General features: G+C 43.0%; 1 protein-coding gene across 1 annotated transcript in view; it reads right to left on the bottom strand.

The window, feature by feature from the left end:
* Positions 1–15,250, bottom strand: part of RNaseZ (ribonuclease Z) — a 28,764-nt gene extending 13,514 nt beyond the window's left edge. The window contains exons 1-15 of the mRNA XM_050173923.3: positions 14,885–15,250; positions 14,447–14,497; positions 14,301–14,371; positions 14,058–14,122; positions 12,886–12,940; positions 12,516–12,626; positions 9,951–10,018; positions 9,245–9,303; positions 8,672–8,732; positions 8,073–8,124; positions 6,567–6,732; positions 5,407–5,536; positions 5,197–5,294; positions 2,743–2,864; positions 600–693 (exon numbers count right to left, since the gene is read on the bottom strand). Of these exons, the coding sequence (XP_050029880.2) occupies positions 600–693; positions 2,743–2,864; positions 5,197–5,294; positions 5,407–5,536; positions 6,567–6,732; positions 8,073–8,124; positions 8,672–8,732; positions 9,245–9,303; positions 9,951–10,018; positions 12,516–12,626; positions 12,886–12,940; positions 14,058–14,122; positions 14,301–14,371; positions 14,447–14,497; positions 14,885–15,171 (1,490 nt within the window). The 5' untranslated portion in view covers positions 15,172–15,250. The remainder of the gene's footprint in view (positions 1–599; positions 694–2,742; positions 2,865–5,196; positions 5,295–5,406; positions 5,537–6,566; positions 6,733–8,072; positions 8,125–8,671; positions 8,733–9,244; positions 9,304–9,950; positions 10,019–12,515; positions 12,627–12,885; positions 12,941–14,057; positions 14,123–14,300; positions 14,372–14,446; positions 14,498–14,884) is intronic.
* Positions 15,251–15,618: the final 368 nt, after the last annotated feature.

Here is a 15,618-nt window from a genome sequence, read left to right as displayed (position 1 = left end):
GGCAAAAATGTTTTAAACACTGTGCACAATTACGAGATGCAGGCACCTGCTTCTGCCTATGCTACGAATTAGTCTTGGCATGATGCTCATGCACACCAAACATCGCAAATAATCTTATTTATATAACAATATATCAATCAATCAAGAGGGTTACATATCCCAAAGAAACACAGGGGCTAGAGAGGCACCATAGCAGAGGGCTCTGGTTTAATTCTGGCTACCTGGTGTTCAATGCACACTCAAAGAATGGTGTACATGATTTTCTTTCTTTCTTTTTTTTTGCATTCTACCCACATTAGAACGCAGCCACCATGGCTGGGAACCAAACTTGCTAAGTCATTTTTCAGTAAGACTGCAGAAATAGAAAAGCGACGTGGCATGCTGCTTTCTTTTAATCTTCTTGAGGTTGCAACATAAACCTTACACAAAAAGCTATGTTACATACATTATGTAATGGTACTAAAAATGCATTGTTGTTTTTTTTAACTGGCAACTTTTACAATTATGTTATTGCTATTCCAGCAGCACCAGTACGTAAGACTGTTAAGAACCCTGTCTTACTCAACATAAGACAATATTCCTTGATGTCAAATCCACACCTGACATTGACGAGAATGGCGCTGACGTTACGGTCTTTCCCAGGAATCGCAGACGCAGTACCGAGGAACAGTATTTCGGGATGAGAGGGCTTGCCTGCGGGAGAGAAACAACATCTAAACTTGCATCACCAGACGCAAATACAAATACAGGATGGTTCGTCACTAATCGTCTCGACAGAATGAGGCGGCTGACTTCTACAAGGAACATCTTAAAGCATAACTAAAGAGAAGCACTAAGTCCCCTTAAACTGATAAAATATTTTTCTCAAAATGACATTTTCATTATATTTCACAGTAGTAAGTTGATTTTAGCAGTGAAAATGAAGGTCAAGAAGTTTGTTTCTTTTATTTTGCTTTGAAACGCCCAGCACCGGTCCCCTCCTCCCTCCCCTCCCTCCTCCTCCTCCCCTTCCCCCCCCACTGTAGCTAAATAAATATTCTTGACATTTGCTAAGTTCAGTCTTCGGCTCTTCTAGAATGCAACAGTCCGTCTTAACCGAGAAAAAAAATTAACTAGGCCCAAGCAGATGCCATCAAAATCCGTGATGCTTATTGCGACTCGGGGTCAAAGACGACAGACAGACTCTTGGAGCAGACCTAGGGGAGACAAAAAGCTTTATACAATATGTACATATATAGGCAATAGCATACAAGTACAGGGGATGATTGCACATGGCAGTCTTTGACCATTAGTGATTACTTTCGCAAATAAAAGGCCTTTGCAATTCCTGCTTGGGCAGAAACTGTGCTCTTGGGAGAAAGGTAAGTGCTGTATAGAAGTAATATTTTTTTTTTGTTTTAGCTTACAGTGGATGAAATGAGAAGCCCAATTTACAGCCACTTAATTATTCTATTTTAGCACCTATCACATCCTCTCGAAAAATTTGCCCACGCAATTATCACACCACCCAACTTGGCATCAATTTTCCACAGAAAGAGGTGTGAGCACCCAAGTAATGTCAATTAATTAAATTATGGGATTTTACGTGCCAAAACCATTTTCTGATTATGAAGCACGCCATAGTGGAGGACTCCGGAAATTTCGACCACCTGAGGTTCTTTAACCTGCACCTAAATCTAAGCACACGGGTATTTTCGCATTTCGCCCCCATCGAAATGCGGCCGCCGTGGCCGGGATTCGATCCCGCGACCTCATGCTCAGCAGCCCAACACCATAGCCACCCCAAGTAATGTTGACAATGTTTTCTACTGCATTAACAATAATGGGTGAAAAGCAAGGGTATGATGACAGTTCAGGCTTAGACCCTGTGCATTCATTTAAGGCTACTCTTGGAGATTACAGGAAACGGATAACCAAATGTCAATTTAGATCAGGGTTTCCTAATTTTCACATTTTTCCATTATCGAAGTGAGATTTCCAAAACTCAGCAAGTGGAAGACATTAAGGAGGCACTTTACTGACCTGTAACGGCACCAAGCTTATAGATTATAGCTAACAAAAACTAAAAAAAATAAAAATAAAAATAAAAAGATGCTATGCGAACCTGGCCAGCATGTTCATACAAGCCCTCTGTGTTAGTGGTAGAAAAGTAGTTTTTTCAAAAGAGTCTTTTAGCTAAATATAGCTCTGCAAAAGCTTTTCTTTTAGCTATGTTTCACTTCGTCCTCTTCCCAACTATCCTTTCTTTTCTTTTTTTGTGTGTTACTTTAATTCCCCAATTTCTTTATGGATGCTACAAATTCTGCCTACAATTACAGATTCAGTGAATTTCAAGGCTGGTGGCTGCATTGGACTGACAGTTGTAGAAATGATTGTTGATTTAATATCAGCAGAAAGCACATTTAATGCAACAGAATGAACAGACAACGGAATTTCTACAACATGCCCTCCATTAAGCTTTTTAAAAATTGTGCTTGGTATTCAACTGAATATTAACAGAAAGCATACCAAGTACGACACACTCCCCATAACTTTTGTAAGAGAATGCCTATTATTAACCTTCTTAAGTATGGTTCTTGATATTCACTGAGTATCATTAAAAAAATGTATTGAAGGCAACATGATTTCCATAACAACCTTTGTAAGGGAGTGTAATCACACCATGCACTTGCCTAGAGCATCGTACAGAGGCAACAAAACACACAACATTGCTGCTGTTGCAGGCGGCAGGACAACGCTCACCAGACGCTTCATTTTTCTTTGATGCAGCAGCATCTCTCAGCTCTTCAAGCTTCTCGGTGAAGCCTAAACTAGAGTGGGCCTCCTGCACGTAGGCCTCAGGGTCGACGCGAACCGCCGAGTCCCTGAAGTTAGAGACAAAGGACAGAGCCACAAAAGAACAGTTCAAAACGAATGTAAGCACAAAACCAGAATACGCAGAGCAGGCACACCTTCTTGTCTCTACGCTATCATTGTTCAGTGGACATCAATCTGGAAAGGCGCATCTTTACCTAAGTCCCTCAATCTCATGGAAGCAAAAGACATGAATGAAAAGACATGCTTCCCAGTTCAAAAGTTCAAAGGGCTAGAACAGCAATATTTAACGTCAAGCATTCCCTGCCTCACATCAGGCAGGGAATGCCTGATGTGAGGTAGGTAGGTTCCTGTCTCGTGTATCGTTTGGGGCGTCTTCAATAAAATATGTGTGTCCAATCGTGGGACCAAACCTTGCTTTCCTAGCACAACAGCCCGGCAGTGTAATTATTGGGCCACAATCGCACGCACACTTTTCTTGTGCCAACACCAACTGACTTGTTTGAGACAACTGGTGCATGCATCACATTGCATATGTGTGAGCATGTGCACATACACCAGTTTCTTATTACGTCACACACACAGGAATGAAATGCACGAATAATAATCAATGTTACCCCTGTCTTTCATGTGTGTCACGTCATGTAGCAACAGGTTTCTTATAAAAGCGTGAATGCGAAAGCTTTTGTTGTTATTCCCTCATGGCAGCGGGCACATTGAAATGCTGTGTCAGACTGGACTGACTTCACGATCGGCCCACATTTCCCAGACCATTCGTTGTAGCAGCTAGCACTGCAGACACACTCTGCAACATTGCACTATCTTTAGGATTGGTGCAGGTCATACTGGAACCTGGCTGCCCGTGGTGCGAGCACAAACAGGCCGATATGGCCCATGTGCTTTGGGAATGCCAACGCCATGAGGAAGAAGGACAAGGAGGAAGGGGGAAGACAACAGCAGGACCCTCTGAAGCGGGGCGCCACACTGAGAGATGGCAAGCCGCCCTCCTCAGCGAGGCACCCGAAGACCAGGAGTGGGCCGTCCAGCAGGCTAGTCTCGGAAGATTTTCCTCGGGCGATGGACCCCTCACAGCCTAGCCCCGGGCACCAACATCAATAACCGTTGGACAAATAAAGTTTATTCCTATCCTGTCCTATCCTACTGGAACAGGCTGGAACTTTTTTTTTTTCTTTTTTGCTGACGTACAACAAATCGGTTGTCATGACATCATCGTTGCCACCTGGCTGCTGTTGTCACACACACTTTGACAAATGCAATTACTGTTATCATTGCAACAAGGCAAAAATACAATGTTTAGTCCAAGATATTCAAGAAGAACATGTGCAGCAGATATGACCTTTCTGCTTGTAAAAGACTCGCTTGCCACATGGACATGATGTGCCCATTCACGAGAAGCTGGAGTAGCTGGCTCTCAGCATGTACAAGGGCTCCGCATTCAGAAAAAGCTCACAAATGCCGTAAAATATTTTCATTCAACCCTCGCTAATTCAGAAAATCAAACATATGACTTTCCCTTTCGTCAACAAGTGCAAGCATTGTTTAATGGAATAACTCATGTCATTTCGGAGGTATCTGGCAACACGCTGCCTAACTTGAATAACTCCAAAGTGTGCAGAGTGCAAGGCCCCCCAAATGTGTGACGCAAAAGAGTGAGAGCGACGGTAGCATCCACCCAAAATGAAGCGGTGGAGTCGGCACCACCGCAGATGTCAGCGGGAACCAGACAAGAACATTTCGTGCCCGTTCGTTCTTGGATTTAGTGCCACGCATGATACCGCATTGGCTTGGTGCCTTCAGGACTGCTTAGCCACTGCTATAATGTGTTCGTGGCGATGGCAACCACAGATGACACCATGAGCACAAATTCATCTGCAGCAATTGTGGCGAGCAGTAGTCTCATTTTAGAAGCATGCCACACATGTGGTGTCATGAACACTGAGGAAGCCACCGAGGGTAAAAAGCAGTTCAATCGTGGCATGCCCTCTGGCGTCAAGCCCGCCGTCTGCATCGAGACGGACAGTTAGTTGCTGGTCAGCTCACTGGCAAGAAAATAACACAGATGTGTGTACAGTAATGGAAAGCAAGTCTACATGGATGAAGGCACGAAGCCCTCGCTGGCTGCAACGTCTTCTCAGTCACAAGATTACAAGACTTTCAGCTTCCACACTGACTTCACGCAATGTATATATATGGGGGTTGCACATTTCCTCAATAAATAAAGGCATGTTTATGTAATCATTTATTGTTTTCTTGCACCCTCCTGTAATTTGAAATTCGGTTAATTCAGGCAATATTTCCAATCCCTTGAAATCCAAATTATTTAGGTTTTACTGTACCCAGAATAACGTTAGAGTGACTCACCTTTGAAGTCCTCGAAATGGACGCAGCCTGTATTTTGACAGCGTGTCACCTACAACACAGTTTAGTTCAGTGAGCTCCTTAGGAAGACCTGACGACTCCTAGAAATAATAAAAAGATGACAACATAAAAAAAGCACGGTATGTAGCTATCCTGCTCTGGATTCCAACAAATTCCATATGGTACCAAGAAAGAAAAAAAAAAAGGTCTCACCTCTACATGCAATAATGGGAATATGGACGAACTGAGAAGATGGAGGCGATGCTGTGCTCGATGGAGTGCAACGCTGCTCAGAGAGCTGGCGCACTCGTTTAAAACCAGGTGAGTTGTGCTCGCAGGAAACCTGGTGCAAGGAAAGCAGACCGCAGTGCAAGGTGCCTCAGGCTTGTGCATCATGCACAGTCACTGGGACAAGACAGATGTGAAGTGCAAGTGGCATCACCACATCCATCCTGGCACACATATTAGTTGCTTCCAAAGGTATCAACAACATTCACCAAACACTTTCAAAGCAGCAGCTGCATATCTTCACCTATAATCTCGGACATGCTGTGAGAGCTGCTGTGGCCTGCTTTGAGTCGGATGTCTACGTGAAATGGGCGCCACAGTCTCCCAAACAGCAACAACAAAGTGTGAATAGTGAATTCTAGTGACAAGAAATGCTACAAAATTGGCGGCACTGCATTTTACTTGTGACAGCAAGTTATACCTTGTGTTCAGACTGCTTTGCGTCATATTTGTCTGAAGCCTCTCGTGTGTCATATGACTAATTACACGCAAAGAAAAGGCCGCGAAGGAGGCTCAGGTGTGCAACAAAATCTAGGAGGCAGCGGCTGTCGTTCACCAAATGCATGCTAAATGGCGCCGCAATACCACGCAACAGCAAACACAGGGGCTTCATGAAGGCACGTAGTATTTGCACCTTGCCAGTCCAAGTGCACCAACATGCACCTGAAGTGGTGACTGATGAACAAGAGCAGGTACATCAGTGGCATCATGTCCAAGAGAGACCTAAAATTGCTATTGCAAGTTTTTCAGTCATGGTTTTATGTGAAGGTCCTCAGATTTTCTTTCACATTACTACACAATGAAATGAACCTTTTTTTATTATTAGTGGCTGACAACCATTAATTATAAATGGGACAAGTTACGCGATGAGAGGTGGTATTGCAATTTTCTAGTGGCAGCACCAATCCTTTCCGACGTTTATGTCATTTTCTTGCTCACAAAAGCTCTCTTTCTCTTTAAAAATGACATCTTGAACACCTTCAAACACTGACCCATCACTTAAGCTTTATCTAATATTTCCCTCTGATGGTCCCTTAATGAACAGTGACCAATGATGCTCTGTCCAAATGAAACATGAACTGCACCTCTTGATCCATTCCATGTATGAAGGGTGCCTCATGATAGATGACGGGGTGAAATGAACAACAACTTTGGCTGCTTGCTTCTCATCGCTGGCTGTGACTTGGTGGCTCTTGAATTGCTCGGCTTCCAGCAGTGACTGCAGGTAGTCTTCAGAAGGGACTTCAACCACTAGGAATGGCAATCAATCAGTGAATCAATGAGTCAGTCGATAGATACCATCTATTACTGTGTGTGAGGACAACCTCCCATGCATTCCTGACCCCCCCAAAGAAAGCAAAAAATGATGGGTCACTCAAAGAAATGCTAAAGCATGATCCGAAACAGAAGTCACTGGCCCTATGATGACTTCAGAAGAGTAGGGGAGGGGGACGAGGTGGAGGTTACCTGAATCTGCACAGCACTTTCATCTTGTTAATGTTTTATACTTATGACTTCAGAAGAGTAGGGGAGGGGGAAGAGGAGGAGGTTACATGAATCTGCACAGCACTTTCATCTTGTTAATATTTTATACTTACGCTAATGTATCACTGCTCCAATCATGTTGTCATAGCAACAATTGGGTGACGAATTCAAGCATAAAGTGCCTAACAAAACTGACAACTGTCAAGCATGCAGTGAACACAAGGCGTGAGCCATTTCACTGCAACTACCTAGGGCAAGCTCTTCAGGCAACTGTAATTTAGGCAATAAAGTCTTTAGTGTTACTGTATGAAAAATGCATTTTAGGCAGTAAGTTTTTGAGTAATGCTGTGGCAATTTGAGCCCTCATTTTGCCCACCATGCGTGTCTTGTATATGAGACTGATAACTGGGCCTAGTATGCGTTCCTTAATTATACACAAGCACCGTGCATCGAAAAGCAGAGAAAAACCATCTTTGTTTTGGGAAAGCTAGCGAACAGAAAGGCAGTAAGATGAAACAACTCAAAGTCGAGGGGATGTTTACAGCTAACAAAGGCCAGGGGTCTACCTAAAACTCTGAAGGCCGGCAGTAAACTTATTAGGCATCTCGGTGCTCACACTGTGACTGGAGACAGCGCATTTACGTGTGTGAATTAAGCAACATGTGCTATGTCCTGTAACAATGACGTTTTCCCCCGCATGGCATGCTTCGCCGCATAACACACCTGTAATGTGGCAAAGTTAACTTTAAAGGCACTACTGCTGCCAGGTGAATTACGGCGTATTATGGCATTTCTTCTGTCTTTCGTTTAATTCAACCCGCCGGATAATTCGACTAGTTTCATCGGTCCCATCAAGATCGAATTAACGGAAGTCGACGGTACCATTATCCATCAAAAAATGAAAATGTAAGAATGGAAATAAACTGCAATAATTTAACACTGATGTCTACTAGCAGCAGCAACAAATAAAATTAGATATCCTGCCAACACAGGTGAGGCTGTCCTTTATGATTAGAATTACCATAGCCATAGCATCCTCAGCTGAAAATCAAAAGCACTGAAAAATTTCCATGGTCGATACATTCAAGATTCGCACAACAGCTTACCAATAAATACCGGGCCGGCTTCTTCTGGAGACACTACATCACTTGACTTCACCTGCATGCGAAAAAGAAAAGTAGCTACAACTGAGAAAGCGCATTAGATTCAGCAGGCCACATGTTTTCACAACAGTAATATCAATGGCCTCTCAGGAAAGCCTCCTTGTGGTGACACGAAATATTCATGCAGGGACGATGTTCCTGTAACCATTACTACTATAGCTTACGGTGGGCCATTACCAAAATGGCCCACCCTCGTGTGTGGGCCACACCTTGTCAAGATCATGAACAAGAGCGGCCCTTACACGAGCGTATGTGGTAGTTTACAGATGCACATTTAATTTTTCTTCTTTTTTGGCAGCAACCATGCCATCTCAAAGCACTTTCTCTTTCCAGTAAATGCACATTTCCCTGTATTACAAACATGTTCGAAATGCCATGCAGCCCTCAATGTAAATCGGTTAATCAAAATATTCACTCAATGCATTGCAACATACATGCAATCAAAAATTTTCTTCTTTATGCATGTGCAATCGATAAACTGGCTTAATCCAGAGTGCAAGAGACAGTAACATCTGTACAAATCTTGTTACGAAACAACTTACAACTGTGCCATTGGGAAGCGTCACATCTCGACCTGACTTCAGTTCTCCTAGTAAAGGGCCACTGCAGACAGAAAAACGAAAGACAACAACGGCGAATGTATGGCTAACCAATCTCCTCCTAATTTCTACTTACGGATTGATGAGCATTACCAATTATTTCTAAATTAGTCAAAACTTCTTTACTCTTCTCCTTACTTTGCGTGCACAGCTGTGTGGGCGTGTATAAACTGGACCGATCCCAGAGAGAGTGTAATCAAAGGTGGTGACTTGGTGGACCGATTCTGGAGATTGCGCAAAGTCATAGCAACCACATGCCTCATAGTGGTCACCAATAAAGAAGCTGTCACTTGACCTTAACAATCGGCCGCTGGTAGCGCCAGCCCAATGTTATTTTATGTCGCGGTATCCCCAGCCCCTGTTTCACCGCTAGTCTTTCTTCTTTTATTATTATTATTAATAATATTAACATAACTGTGTTACTGATTTGCATTTATTTATATATGCATATTCTGCTATGCAGAAGTAGTAGGTAATTTTAGTTCTACCAGGATACATCTATGATCAGTGACTTACGGTGGAACACCAAAGCTCACACACTTCTCCAAGTTCAACTGGCCTGGTCGGCTGTGCGGCTGAAACAAGAAGTAAGATTAGGAAGTGCATTAACTTTCTTTTCAAGATAGCCAACAAGGATGCCATTAACTAAACCTAAGCAAATAACGAATCAGAACAAGAAGGAGGGTGTCTAAAGCTTTCCACATGATACAACAATGATAGTCACTGAATGCCAGAGCAACAGACTCGAGCGGCAAACCATAGAATGGCATTTTTAGATGTTTCCTGCTTATGATAAATACGTAACCCACCGTCTATGCACTTATATTGATTCATTTCATTTCTGCGGTAAACTTCTGGTGGCTGGTCTATCATTGCACAAGCGTCAATCGGTCAAAACTGCCAAATGGTGCTATAAGGTACAACTTATCACCTCACAAACATTCTTTCATTCACAGTGCCCAGAATAGCTTTACTTAAATTATACAGCAGAGGTGACATCGAATGAGCAATGACGGTACAACAACTCGAGCACTGTACAACTGAGATAATGCAATGCAAAATAGTTACGGACTGCAAAGGCAGTCCAGAAACAAGGAATGTGCTCTTTTCGGTAAGCAAAGCACAATATGTCTGCAGAGTTGCTATGGTTACTATTACTCTTCACTAATCATTCACAATGGTACGATGCAAAATGCCCTGAATTTGCAGCAGGCAAGCTTACTTTACAGATGTAGGCTACCACTGGAGCACTGTCAGGGTCGTCTTGCGAACATCTCCTTTGCCTTTTAGCTGCAATCCAGTGAAGGCCATAGAAACAATTTAAATTTTTGCCAAATGACAAAAAAGAAAAAAATGAAAGAAAGAAACAGAACGGAAGAGAAAACTGCAGCTTCAGAAGTTATGTTTTTTCCAAGCATAAAAAATGGGTGTAAGAAAATCTTGCCAAATTATAGGGTTTAACATACTGAACCTATACAGAGGGGCTATCAGTGAGAAACTGTATGGGGGACTATGGATTTATTTTGACCACCCGGGAAACCTAACCTCTGCCTGGCCCAAAATTTTATCAACAGAATGAAAATTTTATATTGCGTGCATCTGAACAACAAAATTTAGAGAAAAATTAGGAAGAGCTCCTGCTAGAGTTCTCGGCAGTGAATCAAAGGTTTTTTTCTTATGAAATGCCAAAAACTCAACGTGTTGCAAGCAACATGTAACTCTTCGGACATCTTAATTCAATCGTAATACTGTGAAATATGGGCACAGATTATATGAAGACTATTTCTGTTCGACCCAAGGCAGGTTACATGCACTAGGTAGTCAGTTCAGAAAACAGCGCACAGGACTAACCTCAGCATAATGCAGTGCGTGGACATTTGTGAATGCAAGTTCTTTTTTTTCGCAATTTCCAGCCTCGAAACACACCTGGCACTATATTTGGGGTCACGACACGAATATAATGCTTTATTTTTCCTTTAATATTTCTGGCACTTGGAACTGCAGTGAGCTGCACCATTATAACCACCGTAATCACCACTGCATACGGAGCCGTGTTTGAACACACGATCGAACACAATTTTGGTGCAGCCAGCATTTTTGAAGTGCTGCCCGTGCAATCACCGTGGTCGCATGGAGGACGACGCCATTCTCGCCAACAGTTACAAGAACTTCAGCAGTAACGAGTAAATTGTGCATTCTCTCGTCCTTTCACTGTATTTTGCAACGAAAGTTCGCAGTAACGATGAAAAAAGCGCCCTGCGTGCGTCAATGTTTATGCTTTGTTTCCCATTTTTTGTGGTATCAGTTCGCGTTACATTCGTAAAATAAATGGTTTTTTTTTCGTTTTTTTCTTTTACTGAGAGCCCGCAATTCCCCCCTCGCATTATCATTGTGGTCGCCTTATTACCACGCAAATACAGTATTTATCTGCAGCACAAAGTCTTACTACAGGAGTGTTCTTTCCCTCTGCCCCCATTGGAATGAGGCTGCCATGGCTAAGGATCGAACCCACGACCTCCTTCTCGGCAGCGGAATGTTGTAGGAACCGAGCCACCATGGTGGATAAAAATGTGTGTGATACACCTGTCAGATACTGCTGCCGCATTACTGTTACAAGGTGAACATGGATACAAAACAAATGCAAGATTTATGAGGTATGAAAAAAAAAGAACACTACATTTCAAATGCGACCTCACATTGTGTAGTACTCTCATAACACGGCCAAGAGATTGCTGTTGGGCTAGTTGGCACATGATGCTTGCGCTGTCTTTGTTCTTAGCAGCCAAACATTTAGGAAAACAAAAACTATTTGTGCATTTGCTTCTAAGAAAGGACACCAGTAGGCTGTTAATTCAATATAATACATCAGTTATGGTGAGTTGCTCTTTAAAACTCCTGTGTGGCACAACCTAAATAAGCTGGAAAAAATAAATAAAAATAAAGACACTGCGCATTTAAGTGCATGCCTTCAACCTGCCGATGCAAGGCACGAGTTGCCCGTTTAAGATACTAGGCAAGAGCAAGAATACTGCAGCACGCGAAGTATTAAAAGCATAGTTTATGAAGCAGGAATGCGATGTATGTGTCAGTGACACCTCCGTGACGCTGTACGATTCAGAAACAAGATACCTTGGTGCTTCGCTGCTATTAAATTTGTGTGCAATGTGCAAGTACATTTGAAATAGCTTGGTGTTTTCCTGATTCGAGTTCCCTATGTGGCATAGTGAATCCCTTGCAAAAATAAAATAAAAATAAAGAAATAATAAGATGTAAAGAATACAAAATAGAAGCATTCTACCCTTGTGCAGTTGGAACTATACATTCAGGATCTGTGTTGTGAGAATAAACTGTTGTCGGTTACGAATACCAAAAAGTTGGGCGAGTTGGTATGGATTCATATTTAAGAAAGTTCCAAGCAGCGCTTGTCCTGTGTGTCTTCGTGCACGCGGTCGTTTGGTTGGCACTAAACATACTGTTAGAGCATTCACCAACAATTGTTATGCTTTTCTCTTTTACTAAGCTGTGGTGCAACTACAATGGCACAATAATAAATAGTGCAAGAGTAAGGCACAACAGGAATGACATAATGGTAGTAAACACATGTCAGGCTACAAGAAGCCTTATTATTGAATAGCACGATGTGACCTTTCAAGCCTTTGAAATTTTTGTGTCTCATTTCTTTGTACACTGTTAAATGGATTAATTCCCATACCATACGAAAGAACCTTACGTCCAGAAATGGTAATGGTGTAATAACATTTGATGGCAATAAATATAATGTACTCACCACCATTTTCCTCACTTTCAGAAGAATCTACAGCTTCATCTGGGAACAAGGGGACATAAACAACTTCCATGCAGTTGTCCGAAAACACCTTGTCTGATGGGTTTCGCTTGGCTTAAAAAAAGAGGGGGGGGGGGGTGTTCATCAGCACAAATTTGGGGGGGGGTGTTCATCAGCACAAATTTCTTGTCCCAGCTGCCAAGAATTTACGAGTTAAAAATGACTATGGTGAAGAAGCCAGAGAGTAAGCTCTGTCTAGCTAAGAAATGTGCGAATCAAAAGCCACCAAGAACTTGTGAAATGCAAAGAGGTTGCAAAGGAGATCTAAAATCGCAAGCTCTGATACAAGGACGAAATAACTTTCAGAACATACTTATCGTTATATTCTGCAGCATCATGAATCCCTTGGTCATTTCAAACAGCTGCTCCTGCAAGTACAAAAAAATGTTAAGTTTCACAGGGAAACGTACAAAGACATTGCCATGTACCCTTCAGGCAGTGTATGTACAAAATTGTGCCGCCAATGTAGTGCATCAAAGAGGAAAACACTGACAGATATGATTATAGTAGTTAAAACGTGAAGCACACATCTTGAAACACTTCTGACTGGACCTGTGCATTAAATTTGAATAATATGATGGATAAAGTGTTCAAGAAAACGAGTTGGAAGGCAGACTGGACATTACCTTCCGGTGTCAGCATGTCATCGTGTAGCAGGTTCACTTCTTTCATTGCTTTTCAAAATGTTTTACATCAGGCATACCTCTTAAGTGGCTGGTTGGGTGCTTTGCAAGAATGCTAAAGATTAAATATCTGATGTTCTCGTAACTGACGTCCCTGTCGAGAGTTCTTGCATGGAGCCCACACTGTAGAATTGACGAAACTCGCTGAAGAATTGAAGAGTTCCTAATCCATTCCGCAGTTGAATGCTTTTTCATGATTCTGAAGATGCAAGAAATGTGGTGAAACAATATTTTCGGTGGACAGAATTAAGTGGAGCCCAAAGGGGACATAGCTGGAGGCACAATGCCAGTCTGCTCAGTGGTGCCGAATAATCATGCTTCCCTGCGCTAGTTGGTGCTGGTGCTTTGCCCTGTGTGTCTTTTTTTTTTTTGCCTTCTTTTGGTGTGCGTGTGTGTGTTTGCTAAATTCATTTTGTAACGTGACGCAGCAAAGGTAATATACCCGCTGCGCCAACCAACGTTACTATATTAGCTAATAATGTTGGTGCCAACTGCCTGTCTACATCCATCTGCTAAGAATTAGCAAGGTAAGTGTGTTACACAGTAATCTGAATATTGCCTAAACTGCTTCCCTATAGCATATCTATGAAAGAAAGGCTCTTGCCAGCAAGTGGTGCTTACACAACTCAACTCGTACTGTAGTGAAACGTTGAATAATAAACAACCAAAGTGTGCACCGCGTGCTTCTAAAATGTTTTTCACATATGAATCTGCATTGAAATCTGTACAGAACAGGTTGGTTCTGTGAAGGCAATTCTTAAGCCATCCGGTGCTATTCAGTGCACAAGCTAATAGCCGTTACCATGTTCGCTGGGCCATGGATGAAGAATTCCGGTACTCCAATGTCTTGCACAGTCAGAGCCAGCCCTGCAAATGAGAGATACAATGGTCCACATTGCCATCTCTCGTAGGTGGTTCGGATGAACATAACGAACCTGCATATACCCTATTTTCTCTTTTATGAACCAGAAATAAAATGTTATATTTTTTTGCATCGGCGTTTAAGCATGTCAAGTTAGGGCGGGGGGAAGAAGAAGAAGCTTACCAGGGAGCCCGCCCAAGTTTTTCCATTTGTTGTGAGTGAAAAAGAGGTGCTCCAATTTGGACAGCTTCATCCTGCATCAACGACAGTATGTTGTTGAAAACTTTTATGACATGGCACGCAAATGTTCATATCACTGCCACCCTTACTTGTGTTCGGTCGCCAGTCTCTGCGTACCTTCTCCACAGTTGAACAGGTATCTGCAGCAAGAAAAGTTCGCGAGTTTCGCTTTAATCAGAAGTGGCCTTTACTGGTGTTAGCAAGCACTGCAGCTTGTACAAACATTAATGAATTTGCGCCGACCCTGGGCTACTGAGTATTGACAGAAATGCATAATTATTCATAACATCTAGGGTGACTACACTTAGAATGAAAAGGGAAAGCAAACATTGGACTGCCCTTTCACTGTGACATCGAAACCACTCGGAATCTTCATCGCTTACAAAGTCAGTGGAGCACCCCAAGCGCAAACCAGAGCTAAGTGGTCTTTCTCTCCTCGTAAAGGAAAGCTAAGATGAATTTTGCGTATACTGAGGTGACACAATGTCGTTCTCAGATTTACACGAGAAACGACGTCGACCACGTACCGTCCTTGATCGGTGCTGACGTAGAGAGACTGGGGGTTCGCCGGGCCCCCATTGCCCAGAACCCAGAGCGATATTTCGGACGGCCGAGGCTTGGGCTTATTGGCATTCCTGGCTTTCGCACTAATGCGCTGGGCCCTCAGCTGTATGGCAGCGGTCGGCACCTTCGGCATGCTCTCTATGATCTTGAGCAGCCGCTCGGTGGCATCCGCGTTCGAATTGCTGTAAGCGCGAACTGCTGCTCGAGGACAGTGGAAAAGCCTTTGCACAAAGGCTAGCGTGGCTGTCATTGGCTTGGGCCACTAGCGGCAAGCGCCTTTGAGATTTTGCTGGTCTCACATGCCATACATTGAACAGAGCTGCAATGGACTACATGGGCGCGGCCATGTTGTGTTACCTGTAGCGCCCTCTCGCAAAGAAACATATGCCGCCTTTATCGAATTAAAGTCGCTTTTGTCATCCAAACTATTGTGATCTCCGTAGAAGTAAGTCTACTGAATCAAGCTTTCCCAGCGCGATCGAGACACGTCAGGTTGGGAGTGTTCGGAGTAGAGCGTACTACTTAAAAACGGCGTCAACGACGTCTAGCAGCGCTCGACCATATGCATAGTGACTCGAGCGACCTCGGAAACTTCTTGTGTCTCACAAAGCACATTGGAGCGAGTTTGGGTCGATACGGGTTGAACGCAGTACACAGATAGAGCGCATCTAGACGTCATTCTTAAGAACATTTGACA

The sequence above is a fragment of the Dermacentor andersoni genome, chromosome 8 (assembly GCF_023375885.2).
Source record: "Dermacentor andersoni chromosome 8, qqDerAnde1_hic_scaffold, whole genome shotgun sequence".
In the NCBI taxonomy this organism is placed as follows: domain Eukaryota; kingdom Metazoa; phylum Arthropoda; class Arachnida; order Ixodida; family Ixodidae; genus Dermacentor; species Dermacentor andersoni.
The sequence above is the reverse complement of the archived record's forward strand: the minus strand, read 5'-3'. Positions and strand labels throughout refer to the sequence as shown.